General features: G+C 41.2%; 1 protein-coding gene across 6 annotated transcripts in view; it reads right to left on the bottom strand.

Moving 5' to 3' along the window:
- Positions 1-319: 319 nt before the first annotated feature.
- LOC114107919 (F-box/WD repeat-containing protein 12-like) overlaps positions 320-23232 on the bottom strand; it is a 42998-nt gene continuing 20085 nt past the window's right edge. For 3 of the 6 annotated variants that reach the window (XM_071602553.1, XM_071602554.1, XM_027955399.2), the window contains 5 exons: positions 14499-14657; positions 12706-12916; positions 11506-11684; positions 11300-11427; positions 6772-10363 (listed from right to left, as the gene is read on the bottom strand). In XM_071602553.1, the coding sequence (XP_071458654.1) occupies positions 10237-10363; positions 11300-11427; positions 11506-11684; positions 12706-12916; positions 14499-14657 (804 nt within the window). In that variant the 3' untranslated portion in view covers positions 6772-10236. Of the gene's footprint in view, positions 572-3032; positions 3164-6771; positions 10364-11299; positions 11428-11505; positions 11685-12705; positions 12917-14498; positions 14658-23232 lie in introns of those variants that run through there. The other 3 variants (XR_011704751.1, XR_011704750.1, XM_071602555.1) reach the window with 3 other exon arrangements.

Raw genomic sequence — 23232 nt, forward strand, 5'->3', positions numbered from 1 at the left:
CATAAATGGTAGGATTTCTTTCTTTTTCTTTTTAAAGGCTGTAGAATAGTGTTCCATGATGTATGTATGTGTACGTATGTGTGTGTGAGTGTATACACATCACATTTTCTTTATTAATTCTAATGTTCATAGATATTTGGGTTGTTTTTATATCTTGGTTATTGTAAATAATGCTACAATGAATATGGATGTGCAGATATGTCTTTGAGATCCTGATTTCAATTCTTTTAAGTTCATACTCAAAAGTGAGATGCTGGATCATATTGTACCTCTATTTTTAATTTTTTAGGAAATTTTTAAAAATCATTTACTCACATACTTATTATCCAAATATTCTTTATTCCTTTGTGAAGATTCATATGACATCTCTTTCCTTCAAGGAGAAGGCAAACATTTTAACATTTGTTATATAGCAGTTATTCAGTTGACTGATTATGGTTTTCCTTGTATGAAAAGGTCTTTGATGGGCTGGGGATGTGGCTCAAGCGGTAGCGCGCTCGCCTGGCATGCGTGTGGCCCAGGTTCGATCCTCAGCACCACATACAAACAAAGATGTTGTGTCCGCCAAAAACTAAAATAAATAAATAAATAAATATTAAAATTCTCTCTCTCGTTAAAAAAAAGAAAAAAGAAAAGGTCTTTGATTTAAAAATTATTTTTTTTTGTATAAGTACTACAAAGATGTTACTTCAGTGTTTGCTACCCTAACGTGTTTCCTAAGAGAAATATTCTTTTGTTCTTTTTTTATTGGTTTGTTTTAGTTACACATGATAGTAGAATCCATTTTGATAAAATTATCATAAGCATGGAATACAATCATTGTTCTTTTATATGTAATGTATCTTATTTCTCTGGCTGTTTTATAACATTTTGAACAATCTGATTATAATATGCTTTGATTTACTTTTCTTCTTTTTTTCTTATATTTTGGGCTCATTGAGTTTCTTTGGTCTGTTAGCTTTTTAAAAATCAAATTTGAAAATATTTTACCTATTATGTGACTTTCTATCACTAAAATAGTGATAGAAAGGGGAAATGCTGCTTTAGGGATAAAAACCTGGACAGACCTCCCGCCTATTGTTCTTGCTTGAGTTTTTTTGGTAGCACACCTTTCTGCAGAAGTAAAATTTACCTTGCTGAGTATGTAAATACTGCTTTCTGGGCACCCTGATATTTCTAATACTTTCATTCAGATACATGGTTTATTAGCCCTAACCTATCTCGTCCCCCTTCAAAACTGAGAACACCAATATAAAAGTAACTAACGTATTGGTTTGTAAGGACATTGAATTGCCAGCGTCCTGTTCTAGATCCCCTAGAGCAGCACTAGAAGTCTCCAATCATTGCCCAACCTCTTCTCGGAATAGTGTAGCCTTGCAAGCAGATCACGCCATAATGAGACTGCAACTCTAAGCAAGAACAGCATCTCATGGGAACCTGACTGCCCCTTTTGAGGATCACAGATCTGATAGATAATCATGCCCCTCAAGTACTTAAGGACTTCTCTGGAGCCACTTCACAGAACCAGGACTGAAATAATGACCAATCAGACCACGATTTGACCAGGAATGTTTAATTATGCATACCTCTTACCCCCTGCTAAACCTAAACCTCTTGTCAGTACTCTGAAGACAAAGCCAAGATGCTGTCTTGCTTTGCCTTCCATTATGGCCATATTGATTTAAGTTCATTTTCTGCTTTTCACCATTACTTTTTCCTTTTGGTTTTTGGGGAGAGTAGCCATACCTGATTTGTTGGGATCCCCAGAGTTGGCCCTCTGGCCTGAGATTTCAGTAATAGGAGAGCTAAAAGAATTATGCATGTGTAAAAAGTTTAAAGGAAATAAAACAACAAAATCAAGACTTAAGTGAAAGTCAGAGATAAAACCCACAGAGAGAGAAATAAACCTGTTTTTTGCACCTTCCAGAAAGTGAAGCTGGGAATAAATAAACAGGCCTCAATTTAGGTTGGAGTAGTCACAAAGTTTCAAGTCTCTAAGGTTTCTCTGGAGGCCAGAGTTTCTAGTGGACCATTCCTCATAAGAATTTATACTGATTTATATAGCCTCAGATTCATGGAATGATTAATTTATGCTGAGTCATATAATCACAAATTCATACTAATGCATAGAACTACAGATTAGTACCGACTCATATAATCAAATTCATGCTGATTCATAAAAGCACACATCCCAGTCTAGCACCATAGAATACAGAATAGCCTTTCTTCATTCTTCATTTGTAGCTCTTTCTCCAACACAGAATTTAGTTCTCAATCCTCATAAAGTTTTTTGCATCTTTGCTCAATCTTGGAGTTCACATGAAGTAGTTTGGGATATCACCTCCCCCAATCTTGTTTAATTTAATTTAATTATTTTGAGCACAAGAAAAATGAGCATTTCTAAATGTCAGAATGTTAGACTTGGGTGTACTCAAAGAAGAAGCCTTCATATTCCTCCTACCTAGCTCCCATTCTCCATCCTATCTGCATTGCCTCTTTCCATTTAGATAATCTCATTAATTCTTAGTTTATATTTTTTGTTTTTTGTGAAGATGAATACATACATGTTTCTTGTTTCCTATTCTTATATGAAAATTAGATAGTTCATGAAAATATTCTTGTCTAAGTCTCACTTTAAGTGTAAACAAAGACACAATCTCATTCAGAAACTTTAGGTAAATAGATAAGAGAATGAAGAATAAGTTTCTAAAACCCAATTGTTGAATCAACCTTCTAATTTTCTCTCTTGAACGTCTTGGTCCTGATTAGAAGCCCCTAAAGGCACCATTTAACCTAAGTAGAGGAACAAGAGATGGTGGTTAGTATTAGATAGCCTTCACTACACTCATCTATATTCCTAAACTAGGAATAATTTATCTTCAAACTTAAAATCTTCTGATTAGTAAATTTAAGGGTTTGGACTAGGTAGATCTCTGATGTCACTCAACTCCAAGATTCTTTTGAGGCTCTGTTCCCATGGTGCTATGGTTTCTAATATTCTAAAACACAAATCATTTTACAGAGACACTTACAGGCAGCTTCACTATCCTGCCTTGAATCTCTTCAGTCACAGTTTAAGGACAATAGAATGGGCTTCATGATAAAGAGGAGCATCTTGAAGTCTGGAGACCCCATATTCCTGCATAGGGCTCTTGTGAACAACCTTGGAGAGGAAAAGAAGACCAGGATTCACATTGAAAAACTTCAGAAATCTTTAATCATCCGGTTCAAAGAGATTGAGCAAGAAAAATTAGCCCTGAGAAGGTTTATGATACAGCTTCGCCAAACAACTGGTTATTTTCCTCGAATGCCTTTCTGGTGACTGATGTTACTGTAGGTGAGGAGTTCAACTGAGTTTCTATTAGAAAAAATCTGAGTCTCCTGTTATCTCTGTGTAACCTAAGAAAGCAGTGTAAGCAACTATGACAAGTACAAAAACAGATAAAAAGATGCAAATGGAATGTCTACTGAAAATCAACTGATATCTCCTGAAAGAGAATAAGCATTGATTTTTTCCCATGATACCATTTCTTTACAACTTGAAATAGTAATATGCAATGCATATTTTCTTAAGAGATTTCCCTGAGACAAGAATAAAGCTTAGCTGTTTTCAAGATCTTTCTGATATTGACCATGAAATACATATCATGCCTGAAACATATTTGCCTTAGAATGCCTTAATTGACATAATTTCAGTTGTTTGTCTATAGTTTGAATAGCATGAATAAAAAAGTTGATGCCAAAATTAAGAGGAAAATAATATAGTGGGAAAAGGATAGAATCTTGACCAATTCAAGGGCCCGGGTGGTGGCTCAGTGGTAGAGCGTTTGCCTAGCATGCGTGAGGCACTGGGTTTGCTCCCTGGCACCACATTAAAAATTAAAAAATAAATAAAATAAAGGTATTATGTCCATCTACAACTAAAAAATATTTTTAAAAAATAATCAATTCAAATCTAGAAATTTGTATCTATTACAATGTGTGATCCTGGAATTAGAACTCTTTTATTCAAGATGGATATAGCAATAATTATATCAAAAGATTGTTTTAAGGATTAAATAAAAGACAATATATAGGGCATATTGTAGACATCCCTCTATGTTCCAATGGCCCCTTAACAAGGACATCAATGGTTGAATTAGAGCCCACACTTAAAAACATCACTTTAACATGGTTACCTCTGTAAAGCCCCTATCTCCAAGTACGATCATATTCTGAGATCCTGGGTGTTGGGATTTCAGCATATTATTTTTAGGGGTGGTCACAATTCATCCCATCACAGGGAGTCCCTGGGTCACAGAGCTCTGAAGAGCAGCAACTTGGGTTTTTTTTTTTTTTTTTTTTTTTTGTCAATGGATCTTTTTTATTTTGTTTACTTATATGTGGTGCAGAGGATCGAACTCAGGGCCTCGCACATGCCACGCAAGCACTCTACCACTGAGCCACAACTCCAGCCCAACTTGGGGTCCTTTATACCCCAGGGTTTGTCTTTATCTACTGCTAGCAGATATTGAGTTCAGTTTTATGGAGAATGCAAAGCAGGCAGCTCTAAATGCATAAGAAATTTTTGTTTGTTCAGGCTATAGTTAATACAATGGGATATTTGAATATTTTTGTTTGGTCCCATCAGGCTTTGAGCCAAGAGTCTTGGCCAGCTAAAAAGAAATAAATAACACTGGGGCCTACATACAGGGGCTGGTTTATGTAGTAACCCATTTTTGTGGCTCCATGTTGTGTTATAATCTAAGTTGGATGTTACTTTGTAGTGCCTGAATTTGGAGCCAGTGATATAGGTTCCTGAAGACCTAGCATTCCACACGGACATAAACCAGGGTTTCAAAGCCTATTCTTAGCCTGCAGGCCCACTTATAGATAATAAAATAAGAAGCTTTTTATTTATTCCATCCATTTTGTTAATAGAATGACCTTCTGACCACTTTGATACATGTTCTTGCTGTTATTAAAACTTAGCGAATAATGTCCACCAACAAGCATCAATTTTCATCAAATGCACAGCTAATTATTGATCCAAGGGTGTAGTTATCTCACATCATGGTCCCTGAAGTGCACTTCCATGAGAAATTTCAGTCCTTGGGCAGTTGTATAGTTTGTGTAGATAATTCTTTGGGTATGGCTGTGTTTCTTTTAATTGTTGTGTGGTGTGCCACATATATGCTATTCCTGCTGCCCCCCAAATTAGTGATCCAGGGTTAATAATCAGGGGGAACTGTTGGGAAAATTCTCTGTGGCTTTGGAGAGTTGGGCCAGTATAGCTTGTAGGGACAGACTGCTATTCAATAAAATTATTTTTGCATTTTGGGCAACATTCAAGTGTGGAAACAATTTTCCAGGGCTGGATGGGAGAAAGATTGTGATAAGTGAGGCTATTTGATTTTATTTCAGGCCTGCTGGGTTCCCCTTACAACCTGTATTCTCTGTGTTCCTGTGAAGGTAAGTTTGAGTGACTTAGTGTAGTTCCAAATAGCGGGAACGGGAGCATATAATGTCAGATAAGCTTATGGTTTACCTACTCCACCTTCAGTACCTGACTCAACTCAATTGGATATGGCTTCAGCCTACCACTACCCACATATTTGCATGAGGTAAGTCTCACAGTTTATTGGATGTTAATGTCATTGTAGGATATTGGTGGTTAGACTAGGCTCCTCTTATAAGGGAAGTTTATGGGAAAGGAAAATCAAGCAAGAGGTAATAAACTCTGTGAAGATCAGGTTCTTGAAATCAACCTCAGCATGTAGTTTAGATTTGTGCAGATATGTATTACTGTATCTAAGGCTATATACAATATGACCATACAGTTGGTGTGCATTAATGATTGAGTATTCTACTGATTGCCAATGATCAGTAGCGTTACTACATTTGAGTAGTACATAGATTCAGGTGTTCTCAACAGTTAAAAAAAAAAAAAATTAGCTGTATACCAAATTGGGCCTGAAACTATGGGACACTCACACATGAGATCCTCCATAGGTGAGATGAGTTATTCCAAAAATAAACATTAATTGTATTGTACAATTGGCTCATTTCCATCTCTATTTGTTGCAACATATTATAGCTGTGTTTTGTAGTATGACTACCTGCTACATCTTTTCCATTCTAGGGGATACTTCTCAAGGAAGTTTGAATAGCTCTAGTAGCCCCAGGGGTGGCCTCTTGTGAGGTGCTGGTGTGACTACACCAATAAATTTCCTCCCAGGTTAGTTTTCATGCTGATCTTTTCACTCTTGTTTCTATATTCTATAAAGTGAGATGTGAATGGTTTCTTAAGGTGGCCCCCAGAAGACTAACATTGGATGATGATATCCCTCAAATATTTCCCAAGTCATTACTGTGGGTGGTGTTGGTAGGCCTAGCAAATTTTATAATAGCTGTATGCAAGCAGCTGGATGGAGAAACCCCCATGCAGAGAGAACAGCAGGTGACTCCATCAGTCTGATCAAATATATTTTTATGAGAATTATCTTTGCTGCAACACCCAAGTGATATGATTATTCTGTGAGCAGCATTCATTGTTGTAGAGCCTATTTCCACAGATTATTGTGTAATAGTTGTAGTTGGCATTGTGAGAGGATTAAGTTGTGGAGAATTCTTAAACTGGTTGTATTCACCGATTTCTTAGATACGCCTTGCCCAGGTAATATTATTTAGTATTCATAGTCTTCCTCGCAGCCACAGATGAGGTCCATAGTAATGTGTCCTTGGCAACTCAGTGAGATTTTTTTTTCTCCCCAGTAAATGGAGATTGTAGTATAGGAGGTAAAAGATCATTATAATTAATAGTATAGGAGGAGAAAATCATTATAATTCATAGAAAAAGAGACCAATAGTTACAAGGGTGTACATTATTGCATGACTTACACTGACAGAGATGGGAAGAGATCCAGCCTCAGTTGTTGACCAACCAACCCAGGTGACAAACATTGTGGTCCCATTGCCCCAGACTGACCCATGTTGTGTGTCTCTGTTATGTTGTACGGCATGCTGTCATCGGTCGTAGGGGTGCAGATGACCAAGACTATGGTGACCCACTGATGGACATGAAGTTGACAGTGGCAAATCTGGGAACTCCTCAGGTAAAGAAGAGGTACAGCAACAGAGAAGGGGTTAAAATTACAGGTCATCTACATCCAGGAGGGGAGCTGTATCCGGAGCATCACACGGGTAGTACTGCGCATCCTGAGAATTGTTTTTTCCACAGCATCTGTAGTGGAACACAGCACGTGGATGGCAGCTGAGGATGTCTCTCCAGATAGTGGCGGGTGGTGTGGGTGTTGTGCTCAGCTTACAGTGGATGATAAACAGATACAGGTTGAGAAGTGTCCCAGAGTCAATGGTCTGCACCAGTGCCTTGTTGGGATCAAGGGGAAACTGTTCAGTCTTTGAAGGTGAAGGGAAAGATGGAAGAGCCATGGTTCCTTGGCTGTGAGCAACCCTGGCAGGGCTCCCCTGTCCATTAAAACTGTAAATATGTTGTATCCAATATGATTATTAGCAGAAGTCATAGCATCTCTGTTGGTTATCTCCCTATTTGTTATGAGTTTAAATATGGGGTGATTATTGTGCATGACTTGCGTGGCTGAAACTGAGAAACTAGTGAGGGGCAATGGGGAATTAAGAAAAAAACAACACATAGACACAGTGAGAAAGCTGGGTCAGGTGGAATACTGCATTCTGAAGGAGAAACAGTGACGAAGTGCTGGCCCAGCAAGCTTATTATATATAGTCTCATAATCAGGAAGTTAAAGACTGCAGAGGCATTGTTCTTTATGCACTAGAAAGTTATGGGGCTAGAAACATTCTTGTAGCTATTTCACTGTTGCAATGCTAGGAGCCTCATGTGGCATCCAGGAAGCCCATTATTCAAAGTTTCTATTAAGCAGGCAGGATTGAAGTTAGCAGATCTGGTGAAACATTGTAGTTATCTGACTATGCTCAGAATCCTCCATTCCTGGGAACTGGCTTCTGAGATCTAGGCCAAGATTCTGTGCTTTGCACAGAGCCTTTTATAAACAGGGCATCACCATAGCAACTGGGCTATCTTGTCCCATACTTTGTAAAGGAAATTCCCAGTATTTGTAGGTGCACCACATGGTGTTTTATCCAAAACATCATGCTCCACAGTATTGTGTAGACAATGTAATCAGAACTAAGGGCATTGTTTTTATGACTTAAGAGATCATTGTCCTCAATGTTCCCTCAATAGCCATTGTTTAAAAAGCCTAGTATGTCTTTGTCTGTAATCTGCTGCTCTTATTTTGTAATGTTCATTGTTAGTTTTGCTATGCAGTAAAATGGGAACCTCAATCTGTCTGTATAACTTGTGACATTCCCAAAGGCTATGGATATGGTTTGAGTGTATTCCCCAATGTTTCATGTGCTGGAATCTTGGCCCTCCGTGTGGTGGTTTAGAAGTGGTGGAAACTTAGTGGAAAGCGATTAGTTCATAGGGACTCTGACCTTATTAATGCACTGTTAACTTGAAGGAGGAGGTCAGATCTTTGGGAATTGAGAGAGTACTGAGAATAGGCTGTTACGAGTTAAGGTTTCTCAGCTCATTCTCTTATTTCTCCCCTCTCACACATGTGCTCTTCTGTCCATGCCCACTTCCTTCTACTCCTCTGCCATGTTGTGATGCAGTTGGGGCAGGGGGTGTTCTTGCTGTATCTTGGTGCCCTACTGTTGGGACTTCCCAAGCATGAGAATTATAAGTTAAACAAAACTTTTTTCTTTGTATATTTGCCAGCTTCAGATCTTGTTATAACAACAAAAAATGAACTAAGGCTAAGAAAGGTGTTTTGTTCATTCCTCAATAACATTAATGGAGGTTTGTGCCTGTTGTAGACTTGTGTAAGTACCCACCACTGTGAAGACCCTGCCACATGACAGGAAGAGACCCAATAAAGTGGATTTTTCCAGTTCTTATGTGGCCTTTCTCTTCTGCAGGTTCTCCCAAGTAGTGGACCCAGTCTTTATTATGTTTCTAACATGTCCCTAAGTTTGTCCCAGGCTTTGTGTAAACATCCCAATTCCTCTGTGAAAAGTCTATTTTCATAACTCTATGATGCCCAAATGTCCTGACCTCTTCTCTTACATACCTTTGAGTAGAAGAGGTAGAGTGCCTCATCCCTAAAGTCTGGGACTCTGCCTACTGCAATAGGTTTACTCACTCTGATGTTTTGGTGAGTGTATCAACTTTGGGGTTGTATGTGCTTCTTCTATGTCTTTTCTTGTGTGGGCTGAGTTCATTTGTGCAAGGGAGGCAAAAAAGGAGCCAGTATGATAATATTTTCCCACATTTTTTTTACCCCAAATGTCTTAGCCTGATGTTTTATAGCACTGATTTTGCCAAAGTCCCAACCAATTAGTTCACACACTACAGAGCAGCTGGGAAGTGTTTCTGTGGTGGCCATAGTGCCTATTCAGTGACAAACAAGAAGAACAGTGGTAGCAAAGCACAGAGCCTGAGGGAAATGAAGCCCAGGGGTGGTTCAAGTCAGACTTGCTGGAGCAGGACATGCATGTCTCCTGCTGCCTGGCCGTCCTCTGTTCCATCTTGTTTGTCCAACTTTCCCAATGACCCAGTGGACTACTCCATTTCCTTCCAATAAATTCCTTGTTTGGTTTCAGTCAGTGTCTGCTCCTGTTGCTTACAATTAAGAACTCTGAATGATACACCCACCAACCCAGCCAGGCTTCCATACTGGCCAACTGGAGCGGGTACCAATGAAACAAAACAAAAAATGGCAGCTCTAGGGTTATATAACAGGGTACCACAAATCCATCTATGTGACAGCAAGAACTGTCTAAAGCTCATAAAACAGAATTTAGAATTAAAAATACTCAGTTCATAGTATATTTAGATAAAATAAACCCTTATAATCCTAATAATTTAATTATGGGCTTTCTGGTACGCTCAGAATTTTACTCAACTCCTGTCTGCCACCAATAATCTGAAAAATCTTGGGCATGTTGCTTAGCATCTGGAAATGGGGATAATAATGGCTAATTACTCACCTTTTGTATTTTATTTTCCTTGTCTGAAAAACAAAGAAGATAGTACCTACTTCATTGGCCTGTTATGAGAGGATTTAAAAGTCACAGAGCACAGTGCACTTGACACACAGTAAACTTGTGAGAAGGACTCTCCTTTCCCAACACTGATAACATCATTAGTTTTTATATGCCATGCAGGCTCTTTCCCAAAGTGAGATAGCTTCAACCGGTGCAAGTTTTTTGGCCACACTGAACTTTGAAGCAATATGATCTCAGAATACTTGTTCCAGTGCTTCTGACTTCCACACCCACAATGCTCATGATGTCACTTTCCACATGACTAAATCCTCTGCAAAGAGAAAGGCATGCCAGGTGTTAATCTGAAAAAGGGTCAATATTTAAACAGTAAAAGCTCTTTCACGAAGATCAACCTCAGCCTTCTGTGCTTTCTCACACCCAGTCAACCCCATCCAGCCCTCTTTCTATCTCTTGCTTACTCTGGGCCTACAGTCATTTGTCACAACTGGCAAATTACTGGCACACTCTTAAGTGGAAATACCATTTGGACCCTCCTGACAGTATCAGCCTGGATCATGGTGATTTTAGCTGTTCTAAGACACTTTTTTAAAGAGAAGCATCTAATATAATCTGGGCAAATCTGAGTCATTTCCCCAGAATTTAGAATTAATTTTATCAATTTCTGGACAGGCTCACTGCTCTTTTTTTTTTTTTTTTTTCCACTGCTCTCTTGAATGGAGGAGACTGAACCACAAGGGCTCATGGGTCCAGTCGAGTTTTCATAAGGCCAGAGTCAAGGTCCTACCTGGGCTTGGCCATGCAATCCCTGTGGGACTTTGAACAAATCATCCACATCTCTCAGCCTGTCTCACCTGTGGATGATGCCAACTGCATGTGGCTGTTTTGTGCATCACAGGAGATGACATATATACCTAGAGCGAGCAATCGTTTAACAGAAAAGGCAGCAGAGCATGCAGAAGCTGGTCTCACGTCCAGTAAGTAAGGGGCAGGATGGGCACATGACTAAGTCCTGTTAACACCCTTTCCAACATTTCCTTTAAAAAACTTCTTTGAGACAGGTGTGATAGCACAGGCCTGTAGTCCCAGGTACTTGGACAATGAGGAAGAAGGAGTGCTTGAGCCCTGGAGTTCAAGGCCAGCCTGAGCAACACAATAAGACCCCCGTCTCCAAAACAAAACAGAAACATGGCTTTGTAGGCCACATAGCCCATTTTTACAGGCAGCACGAAGAAACACAGCCAATTACCTGGCCCATCTGTGGGATCCCCCAAGCAAGTGATAGCAGCTCTTGAGGGCTGGGAAGTTACTTTTCTTATTCCACGTATAGACACGCAGAGAGAGGTCGAAGGAAGAGGTGATGACTCGCTCTGGGCCCTTGAGAGGAAGTCAAGTGAGGCCACGGTGTGGGCTCCTGCAGGAAAGCATGGCAGGGGCAGGGCACGCTGCACTCACCACCCATAGGGATGTGATGGGCTTCTGGTGGTCCCGGAAGGCCTCAAGCTGCAGACCATGTATGGTGAAGAGAACCAGTTCCGACCCAGAGGTCAGCAGGATCACCTGAGAGCCATGGCTCTGCATGAGGTGAGGAGGCATCATGGCGTCTGGCAAGAGGAAACTGGCCATCTGTTGTGCTTTTTGGAATAAAAACACAGATTGGCTTTCTCTGAGTTATCAGAGATATCACTTAAGATGATGTGGCACACTTATTCCACTGCTTTGCAGTTAGACCCGCACTCAACCCTGATCCATGCATTTATTCCCCTAAATCTCCAGTTCACCAGCAACAGAATAGTGATTATAACATTGCAATCACAGAGGGTGGACTCAATGCCATATGCTTATGGGAATGACTGACAGCATGTGGTACACAGAACCATTCAGGGAACCAGGGCTCCCTTTACCTCTTCCCTTGGTTGAAGGGAAGAAGTTGAAGATACCCTTCTAAGACAGAGTGAAAGAAGAAATGGCCATGGGACAACTGTATGACATCTGCCAAAAACTCCTCTTTAAGATACAGTTCATTATACTGCATAGCATTCCTTTATACAGGAAAAAAATTACCTCTTAAGAAGAATTTGTGTGTTTCCTTATAGCAGACAAGGCACATATTATACATCCTGTTTCCCTTTTTTCATCAACTGCCAGGAAGCTCAGAGCAAAATTTAGTCATAGTATATGAAAACGAAAGAATACAAAGGAAAAAAATGCCAAGAACCAAAAGCAAGGCCTATCAGAGTAATGTGGGGCCTAGGAAATAGAGGAGATAGCGGGGAGGGTCACGGTTCTTACTAGACTAGAAACTCCTTGGGGAAGAAAGTAATTTTAGCTTTTATTCATCTTTGTACACGATGCTGAGAGCAGGGGCTTTGACATAATCAGGAAGAGAAAGGTAGTAATAAATGGAAGCAGGAAGATCACTTGGGGCGGAGAATCTGTGGACGTGTATTAGTGTCTGAATCTCAGGACCATGAAGGGGGCCCAACATGTGCACCATCTTTCCACCAGGACATAAAGTCACAATGTAACTTCTGCTGGGCTACACCCCTGGGAGAGAGGAACAAGTGTTCAAAAGAGACGCGGAAACCCGCCATAGAAACACCACACTGTGATGCTGGTGATGTGCAGACCGTGGCCAGCATGGGGGACTCTTACCCAGAATGCTCACTCTGTCCCTGGATTTCATGGCTTTTAACTCAAAGGTAGTGACAACCAGCTGCCTGACACTGCCATTTCTGTGCATAACAATCAGCCTGGCAGCTTCATCAGGGGCCCAGCAGGCTTTGGAACTCAACCGGACAGTGAGGATGGTAGAAACAGGAAGTTCATCTTCCGATGGGTGCAGCAAGGACTGAGTGTAGAACACCTGGGGAAATACCCCTGAATGGTCACCGTGTAGACGAGGGAGTGGCTTCTCAGACCCTGGGCACTCAGAAAACCTCCCATGCCCAGCCTGACTCCTGCATCTCGGGCCTGGCCAGGGCACCAGGCTGTCTGCATACCCCACAATGCCTGTATGCCTGTGCCACCGCATACCCTCCTTCCAGGCTATGAATGGACCAAGCTTTTTTTTTTTTTTTTTTTTAAACTGGGCACTAAACTCAGGGGCCCTCAACCACTGAGCCACATCCCAGCCCTATTTTGTATTTTATTTAGAGACAGGGTCTCACTGGGATGCTTAGTGCCTTGCTTTTGCTGAGGCTGGCTTTGAACTCGCGATTCTCCCGTCTCAGCCTCCTGAGCCACTGGAATTACAGATGCGTGCCACCACACCCGGCTGGACCAAGCTGTTTCAGGTTAATCCCAGCTTATGTCTGGCCCTGCTGGAAATATCCTGGTATGCCATTCCCACTAAGATTGGTGTTGGTGTGACAGATCCATCACATAAATGGCATTTCTATTTGTGACCAGCTGTTGTCATGTTTTGCTGATGTCACATGTCTCCCTGGCATATCTCTTCAGTGACTCCTTAGGCCTCCCATAGACCCCAGCCTGTTCCTGGTAGTTCCCTCCATGCCCTCTTTGCACCTGTCTGTTCTCTGACCACTTACCTCCCTGGCTTCTAGGTCCTGAGGATCCCCACCCTACTTCTTGCTCTGCAACAACTTTTGTTCTCTCTCTGTCCTCTTTCTCCACAAGACCATAACCAACTGTCTATATTTTACTAAGATCTAATTTCCCAGTCCAAACCCTGTCACTCAAAAAGTATTTTATTTGTTGGGCACAGTGGCCCATGCCTGTAATCCCAGCTACTCAGGAGGCTGAGATAGGAGGATCACAAGTTTGAGGCCACCCTCAGCCACTCAGCAAGACCTCATCTCGAAACAAAAAAGAAAAAGCGCAAGAGACATAGCTCAGTGGTAGAGTGCCCCTGAGTTTGATCCCCTGAACAAAAAAAAAAAAAAAGTGCTTCATCCCCTGGCAAATGAAAGCCATTTCTGCATGCATGTCACTGGGACTCAACATTATGGCACAGGAAGAGGGCAGCACTGAAGACATGCCCACCATTTCCTTTTCCAGACACCAAATGCTCCCCTCACTCATTCTCTCATTGAAACTATTCTCAGACCACCAAAGGCTCTAGAAGTTTTCCTCCAGTATGTCACTAAGGTCCCAAACCTGTTCCATCTGAACACTTCTGCCTCCCCAGCAAGGCTGGCTCCTTCTAGCTCACAGGCAGCATGGCTGCCAGATAACAGCGCTCTCCAGGGCCAGGGACTTCCAAGTGTCCCTTCTGCTAGAAGCAGACGTGACTGCTGGGAACAGAGCCCCCTGCGGACAGAATGTGGCTCCTGGGAGCAACAGGGTTCACTCCTGCCAGCCATGGGGCTTGGTCTTAAGCACAAAGCAGCTCTTGAGCTCATAGGATGCAACTCCAGAGGCCAGACCCTCTATTTCCTCTCACAAGGCAAGGCCTCCCCGAAGGAAAGGGTTCCCTAGGCACTGACCTTTGGGCCTAGGTCTGAATTGTGTGCAGATGCAAACAGCCACTGTCGGTCAGGAGAGCAGAGGAGGCTCACAAAGGGACTGGGAAACAAAGTCACTTTGGAGACCACCTGCAGCTGAGGCACTGTCAGTGTGTAGAGAGTCCCTTCAGCACAAGCCACCTGCAACAGATAAAGAACCAAAAGACCAGCAGAGTGTGAGAGGGGCCAGGCCCTGAGCCCAGCAGGAAGCATCATGTTCTGACCTGTCCTCACCAGAATGGAAACCACTGTTTAACTGCTGCCCCCACAGGGTGCAAGTGCCACTTACTTGAGGTTGCACCTTAGAATATTTTTTCAAATACACTCATGGGACTAGGGTGTAGCTCAGTGGTAGAGTGCTTGCCTAGCATGCATGTAGCCCTGGGTTCCATCCCTAGGATGGCAAAAATAAATACACAGACAAAAATGAATACATTCAAACAACAGAGACTCCAAAGCTTCTGCTCACCTCCCTGCAGGATTTGCATGTGACCCTTTCATGCCTTTCTACCCACTGGCAAAGGCATCCATGGTCACAATGGCATGCTGTGCTACAACCGGCCTTTTAGTTTTACACTGAAAATACTCCTTGGAATCTCCACATTAGTGGACCTTTTCTTTTGATTTCCTGTCCTACTGATAGAAATTTAAACTGTTCAACAATCACTGCTGCAGAGAATACTCCTGCACACACCTGGACACTATGTGTCTGTGCTGAGACAGGGAAGGACCCTAACTGGAACCACTAGACCAAAGAGTATGCAGCTTTCAAAAATCCCTCAAACTATATTCCTCCAGTTCCCCGCATAAAATAGCTATTTCTCTTCATCCAATTTATAATATTTTAATGGATTTTTAAATTTGGATATAATAAAATACCACCTTTGATTTTATTAGACTTCCTCCTTCTCTCCCCTCCTCCCTCCCCTTGTTCCCATCTCTCAACTTTACTGATCGCTTTACTAATTGATTTTTTTTTTTTTTGAGTGAGTGTTTTGTGGATGTACATGAGATTGAGAATCACTCTGACATATTCATATATGTACTTGGGGAAGTTAAGCCAGATTCATTCTGCTGTTGTTCCCTGTCCTATCCCTCCTACCTTCCCTTCATTCCTCTTGGTCTACTCCACTGATCTGTCAATTCTTTTTTTGTGCCCCCTCTATTTGGATTAGCTTTTGCATATTAGAGACAACATCTGACCTTTGACTTTTGGGGACTGGCTTATTTCACTTAGCATTGTAATCTCCAGTTCCATCCATTTACTAGCAAATGCCACAATGTGTCATTCTTCTTTCCGGCTGAGTATATACTCCATTGTGTATATATACCACATTTTTTTTCTAATCCATTCATCTATTGAAGGGCACCTAGATTGACTCCATAGCTTGACTACTGTGAATTATGCTGCTAAAAACATAGATGTAGCTGAGTCACTGTTTTATCCTGACTTTAAACCTTTTGGATATATACCAAGAACTGGGATAGCTGGGTCATTTGGTGGTTCCATTCCTAATTTTTTGAGGAATCTCCACACTTTTCAGAGTGGTTTACTAATTTGCAGTCTCAACAGCATATCAGTGTACTTTCTCCCTTACACCCTCACATGGATTTATTATTCGTGTTCTTGATAAATGCCATTCTCACTGGAATGAGATGAAATCTTAGTGTAGTTTTGATTTGCATTTTGCTTATGGCTAGAGATGTTGGAGATTCTTTTGTGTATTTATTGGCCATTTGTGTTTCTTCTTTTGAGAAATTTGTTTGGTTATTTTGCTTATTTTGTTGACTAGATTATTTGTTCTTTGGCATTGAATTTTTTGAGTTCTTAATATATTCTGGGTATTAATCCCCTGTCAGAGGAATAGCTGGCAAAGACTTCTTCCCATTTTGTAGGCTCACTCTTCACTCAGTCATTTCCCTTGCTAGGCAGAGCTTTTTGATTCAAAGGCATCCCACTTAGTCTTGGTTTTATTTCTTGAGCTTTAGGGGTCTTGGTGAGGCAGCTGGTGTCTGCTCCCACATGATGGAATGTTGACCCTAGGTTTTCTTATAGCAGTTGCAAGGTTTCTGGTCTAATTCCAAGTCTAGGATGCATTTTGATTTGACTTTTGTGCAGGGTGAGAAACAGGAATATAATTTTATTCTTCTACATATAGATATCTAGTTTTCCCAGCACCATTTGTTTAAAAAGCTGTCTTTTCTTCAACGTATATTTTTGGTACCTTTGTCAAGTACCAGATGCTTATAATTATATGTGTTTGTGTCTCCTACTCTATTCCACTGGTCTTCATATTTAATGTCAATACCATGCTGTTCTTAATCTTTAAAAATATTTGCTCATCAGGCTGGGCACAGTGTCCATGCCTGTAATCCCAAAGACTCAGGAGGCTGAGGCCGAGTTTCCACCTGTCTGTGGCTCCCACTCTAGAGAGCACTCAGCAGGGAGATTAACAACATGACCAACATATGGGTCCACTGGTTGTAAAAAGACCAATCACCATGTGATGTGCTTAGGCCCTCACTCCTGAAAGCAGGTGGCTCACCAGGACCCCATAAAATGCCTGAGTTATCGCTGCTGCCTAATGTCTCCGTACCAACAAAGATTCTGGTGTTCTAGGTTATTAGATGTTTTAGTCAGCTTTTTCACTGCTGTGATCAATAGACCTGATAAACTGTTCCTCCTTTATAATTGTTTTTATTTGGGAGCTCACAGTTTCAGAGATTTCAGTCCACAGACAGCTGACTCCACTCCTTAGGGCTTGAGGTAAAACAGAACATCACAGCAAAAGAGTGTGGCTGGCCGAGAGAAGAGTGTGGCGGAGGGAAGCAGCTCACATGATGATTAGGAAGCAGAGAGAGAGAGACTCTACTTGCCAGATATAAAACTTATGTCCCAAAGGCCCACCCTCAATGCCCCCTGCCTCCTTCAGCCGCACTCGCACTCTATCCACCTTCAGTCACCACTCAGTTAATCCCATCAGGAGGATTTATTCATGGATTGGGTTACGGCTCTCATAACCCACTCATTTCTCCTCTGAGCCTTCTTGCATTGTCTCACACACTAACTTTTGGGGGACACCTCACATCCAAACCATAACACTGGGAATAACACCTGTGTCACCCAGAGGCATCAACTTCCTTAAAAGCAGTGACAATGCTTCGCCTACCTGTCTTTACCATAGTCACCCTGCTAGATAACTACACAATGGCCAACAGATTCGGGGTTCCACTCAGTCCACAGTTCACCAATGTGATAAGGGGCTACTTCATTCCTAGCTTAGGCTCAGGGCCTCTGAAGCCAGTAAGGTAAGCACTGCTACAGGGATCCCCCAACACTTAATTGGGATTCTTTGGGGGTAATTTACTTATAAATATAACCAGGATAGAGAAGCTCTCCCCCTTCCCCAAAGCATGCATGAAAGAAAAAAGAAGAAATAAGAAAATTCAAGGGAAGGAAACAAAAACTCAAAATAGAGATGGGCCCATGACAAAATCACCAGTCCTCCTCAACACCCACAATGTGAAAGGAAAAAAACTTGATATCTTTTAGATCTTCTGAGGTGCTACTAAGGCTAAGTCATAAAACAGCAACTTCCTATTCTTAAAAACTGCTCGAGCTGTGCACAGTGGCCCATGCCTATAACCTGAGACTCAGGAGGCTGAGGCAAGAGGATCACAAGTTCAAGGTCAGCCTCAACAACTTAGCAAGACCCTGTCTCAAAAACAAAAACAAAAAAAAAAAAACTGTTCAAAGGAGGTAGGAATGTAGCTCAGTGGACAAAAGTTTGCTTAGCATGTGTGAGGCCCTGGGTTCAATCCCCAGTACTGCAAAAAAAAAAACAAAAAACAAATGCTATTCAAATTCTTTTTCAGGACACAGGCACAGACCCCTAGGACCTTAATAATTTTGTTTTTGATTGTTGTTTTTTGGGCTGTGCTAGGGATCGAACCCAAGGCCTCATGCTTGCCAGGCAAAATGCTCTATCACTGAGCAACATCCCTAGCCCACACTGAAAATAATCTTGAGGACCTGGGAGAACCCACTCTTCACTGAGGAATAAGAACAGAGCCTCAGAGACCTAGGTTAAAACCAGGGATGCCTGCAACAATGCAGGGCAGATCCACCTGGATCAGTGTGTGCTGCGTACTATTTCATCAAAATTTTCCTGGTTTCAATGAATCCACCCTCTATTTCCCCTTACATTACCACTTAAAATCCTCTGCTGCTGGCCAATCAGGAAGACAGATGAGGTTGCATCCTATCTCCTTGTTGCTGACCATCAACAAAGTCCTTTGTGTTTGCAAAAATTCAGTGTCATAATATTAGCTTATTGTGCTTCTCGTGTAGCAAGCTGTTGCTCACTGTCTCACTGTAGACCATATATTCCCCATTTACAAACTTTCTTTGGGCCTCTTTATAGTGGTATTCACAACTTTCATAACAAAAGGCTCTTGAAACTGTTCATAAACAGGTGTTGTGGTTCCTATGACTGAGGAGGCAGAGGCAAGAGAATCACAAGTTAAAAGGCCAGCCTCAGCAACCTAGTGAAACCCTCAGCAACTGAGTAAGACCCTATCTCAAAAGTTAAAAAAGGACTGGGGATATACCTCAGTGGCAAAGCATACCCTGCATTCAATTCCCGGTATAAAGAAAAGAAAGGAAAATTAAAGAAAAAAGGAGGGAAAGGGAGGAAAAACTGTCCACTTTGCAACATCATAAGCATCTCATCAGTGCCCCCAGGGATTTCTGTACCACACAGCCTTTAGTAACCTCCTCCTAGGCCTCTACCAGACACTGGATCACCCATAATGGCCTATGCTACCCATGGCCCTGGTACCAAAACTTGTCATACCTTAGAACAAAAACTGCTGGCTGCACATGGGGCCCTTCTGGGGGTGGAGGCTCACAGTTCCTGAGCCTGTGACTCTGCCCCCAGTTGCATGTTGTGCTTGGGTCCTGGAAGCAACACCCACAGAAGCCTTCCTGCTAAGAACATACCTGGCATCTTCAGGACAAAGTCAGATCTGAGGCATAAGCACAGTCACCTCTGTAGGAGGATGCAGCTCCCCTTCTGCTCAGTCACTCCCTAGATGCAGTGGTCTTAGAGGGCCCCCCATCTCTAGGACCACTGACTCCCTGAGAGGCTCCTGAGCAACTCATGAAGTGTGTTCAGATGTTTTCTGAATGGCACAGCCACCACTGCATGTGACGACCTCACTGGAGAGGTGCTACAGTCTAGCCCTTAACTGAATCCATCACTCTTAAACAAACAAACAAACAACAACAACAACAACGAAAACACAGTAATACAACAACAACAACAAAAAAAAAAACACAGTAATACTAAACACCATGACCCTACAATGCCCCTTTCCCAGGAAGCCAGCCAAGTTAGAAGGAAAGTTAAGAGCAAGCCTGAGGGGCTGGGGTTGTGGCTCATGGCAGAGCTCTCACCTAGCATGAGTGCGGCCCTGGGTTTGCTCCTCAGAACCACTAAAGATAAATAAATAAATGTATTGTATCCATCCATAACTAAGAAACATTTTTTAAAAACACTAGAAAAATTCATGTTCAAAACACTAGAAAAATTAGGGATGACAGGAACATATCTCAACATCATAACAGCTGTCTCTGCTAAGCTCCAGGCCAACATCATTCTAAATGGAAAAAAACTGAAAGTACTCCCTCTAAAAACTGGAACAAGACAGGGATGCTCTCTTTCACCACTTCTATTTAACATAGTTCTTAAAACACTGGCCAGAGCAATAAGATAAAAGAAATTAAAGGGATACAGGTAGGAAACGAAAAACTCAAATTAGCACTATTTGCTGACGATATGATTCTATACCCAGAAGACCCAAAAAGTTCCACCAGAAAACTTCTAGAACTAGTAAATGAATTCGGCAAAGTAGCAGGATATAAAATCAACACTCATAAATCAAAGGCATTTCAGTGACAAATCCTCTGAAAGGGAAATGAGGATAACTACCCCATTTACAATAGCCTCAAAAAAATATGTAAAATACTTGGGAATCAACTTAACAAAAGAGGTGAAAGATCTATATAATGAAAATTACAGAACCCTAAAGAAAGAAATCAAAGAAGACCTTAGAAGATGGAAAGATTTACCTTGCTCTTGGATAAACAGAATTAATATTATCAAAATGACCATACTACCAAAAGCACTATACAGATTTAATGCAATTTTAATCAAAATCCCAATGGCATTCCTCATAGAAATAGAAAAAGCAATCATGAAATTCATCTGGAAAAATAAGAGACCCAGAATAGCTAAAGCAATCCTTAGCAGGAAGAGTGAAGCAGGTCGCATCACAATACCAGAACTTAAACTATACTACAGAGCAATAGTAACAAAAACAGCATGGTATTGGCACCAAAACAGATTGGTAGACCAACGGTACCAAATAGAGGAGACAGAGACTAACCCACAAAATTACAATTATCTTATATTAGACAAAGATGCCAAAAACATACACTGGAGAAAAGATAGCATCTTCAACAAATGGTGCAGGGAAAACTGGAAATCCATATGCAACAAAATGAAATTAAACCCCTCTCTCTCCCATGCACAAAACTCAAAAGTGGATCAAGTACCTAGGAATTAAATCAGAGACTGCATCTGATAGAAGAAAAAGTAGCCCTAATCTTCATCATGTGGGATTAGGCCCCCAACTTCCTTAATACAACTCCTATAGTACAAGAATTAAAACCAAGAATCAATAAATGGGATGGATTCAAACTAAAAAGTTTCTTCTCAGCAAAAGAAACAATCTGTGAGGTGAATAGAGAGCCTACATACATCTTGGGAGCAAATTTTTACCCCTCACACATCAGGTAAAGCACTAATCTCTAGGGTTTATAAAGAACTCAAAAAGCTAAACATCAAAAAAAAAAAAAAAAACAAATAACCCAATCAACAAATGGGCCAAGGACCTGAACAGACACTTCTGAGAAGAGGATATTCAATCAATCAACAAATATATGAAAAAATGTTCATCATCTCTAATAATCAGAGAAATGCAAATCAAAACTACTGTAAGATATCTCACTCCAGTCAGAATGGCAGCTATTATGAAGACAAACAACAATAAGTGTTGGTGAGGATGTGGGGAAAAAGGTACACTCATATACTGCTAGAGGGACTGCAAACTGAAGTAGCCAATATGGAAAGCAGTATAGAGATTCCTTGGAAAATGGGAATGGAACTACCATTTGACCCAGTTATCCCACTCCTCAGTCTATACCCAAAGGACTTAAAAACAGCATACTACAGGGACACAGCCACATCAATGTTCATAGCAGCACAATTCACAATAGCTAAACTGTGGAACCAACCTAGATGCCCTTCAATAGATGAAGGATAAAAAAAAAAATGTGGCATATATACACAGTGGAATATTACTCAGCAATAAAAGAGAATAAAATCATGATATTTGCAGGTAAATGGATGGAGTTGGAGAATATAATATTAAGCAAAGTTAGCCAATCCCCAAAAACCAAATGCCTAATGTTTTCTCTGATATAAGAAGGCTGACTCATAGCGGAGTAGGGAGGGGGAGCATGGAAGGAAGATAAACTCTAGATAGGGCAGAGGGGTGGGAGGGGAAGGGAGGGGCATGGGTTAGAAATGATTGTGGAATATGATGGACATCATTATCCAAAGTACACGTATGAGACATGAATTGGTGTGAATATACTTTGTATACAACCAGAGATATGAAAAATTGTGCTCTGTATGTGTAATAAGAATTGTAATGCATTCTGCTGTCATATATAAATGAGAGAGAGAGAGAGAGACCCAGCGAACAAGCCTGGACCAAACGTCCAAGTGAATACTATCTCAGAAGACCCTGATTCTCTCATGGTATGTTACAAAGAGGGCAAACCAGTGTTATCTGTAAGAACTGCTTTCTTGCACACATGTCAGAATAGCTGCTCACTGAGATGCTGATCATGCAAAGAACAAAGCAAACTGATAATATGACTACTTCTTCAGCCTAACTTTTACACCCCATCCCTGCAGTCACTGGCATGGATCTGAGCACTGTGGAATGGAAAGAGCTTGAACCAGCTGCCGTCACTGAACAAAGCATCGTGGGAGAATGTAGGTGTGCTTTTCTGGTGAAGCACTGACTCACTATGTGAAATGGAAGTGCAGCTGTGCAACCTGTCACCACTGGACTTTCTGGAGAAGCTTATCACCACTGGATCTTCCCTGTAAGCTTTTCTCAGTAAACCTTACATCCTAACATCTCAACCCCAGGAGTTTTCTTTGGTCCCTGGGCCATCTTCTCATTGCCCTAGCACAACAGGGCTGTGAATGATACACTGGAATGTCCAGTTAAAGATGAGGAAGTCAGTGTGACTCAGGCATGTCCCCTGCTTTTATATCCAACCACTGGGTTCTTAATCTTTGTTAATGAATTCTTCTAGAATTTCCATTAAATCTAGTTCTTTTCTAAATATGTTACATTTTATTTTTTAAATAAATAAAATAACAGATTTAGAAAATTTTTGTTTTCTGTTAATATTTATCTCCCTGAACAACAACTTCAGGCGTCTGAAGCCCTGTGACTCACTTTATATTGTGTGCTGTTTCTAGTGCCAGTTCTAGCTCATGTGACCTCATCTCTTCATGTGCCTAGTTTTAAGTGTGTACTGAACACTGTATTTGGAAACAATGTGAGCTGT

Source organism: Marmota flaviventris, chromosome 16 (assembly GCF_047511675.1).
Source record: "Marmota flaviventris isolate mMarFla1 chromosome 16, mMarFla1.hap1, whole genome shotgun sequence".
Classification (NCBI taxonomy): Eukaryota; Metazoa; Chordata; class Mammalia; order Rodentia; family Sciuridae; genus Marmota; species Marmota flaviventris.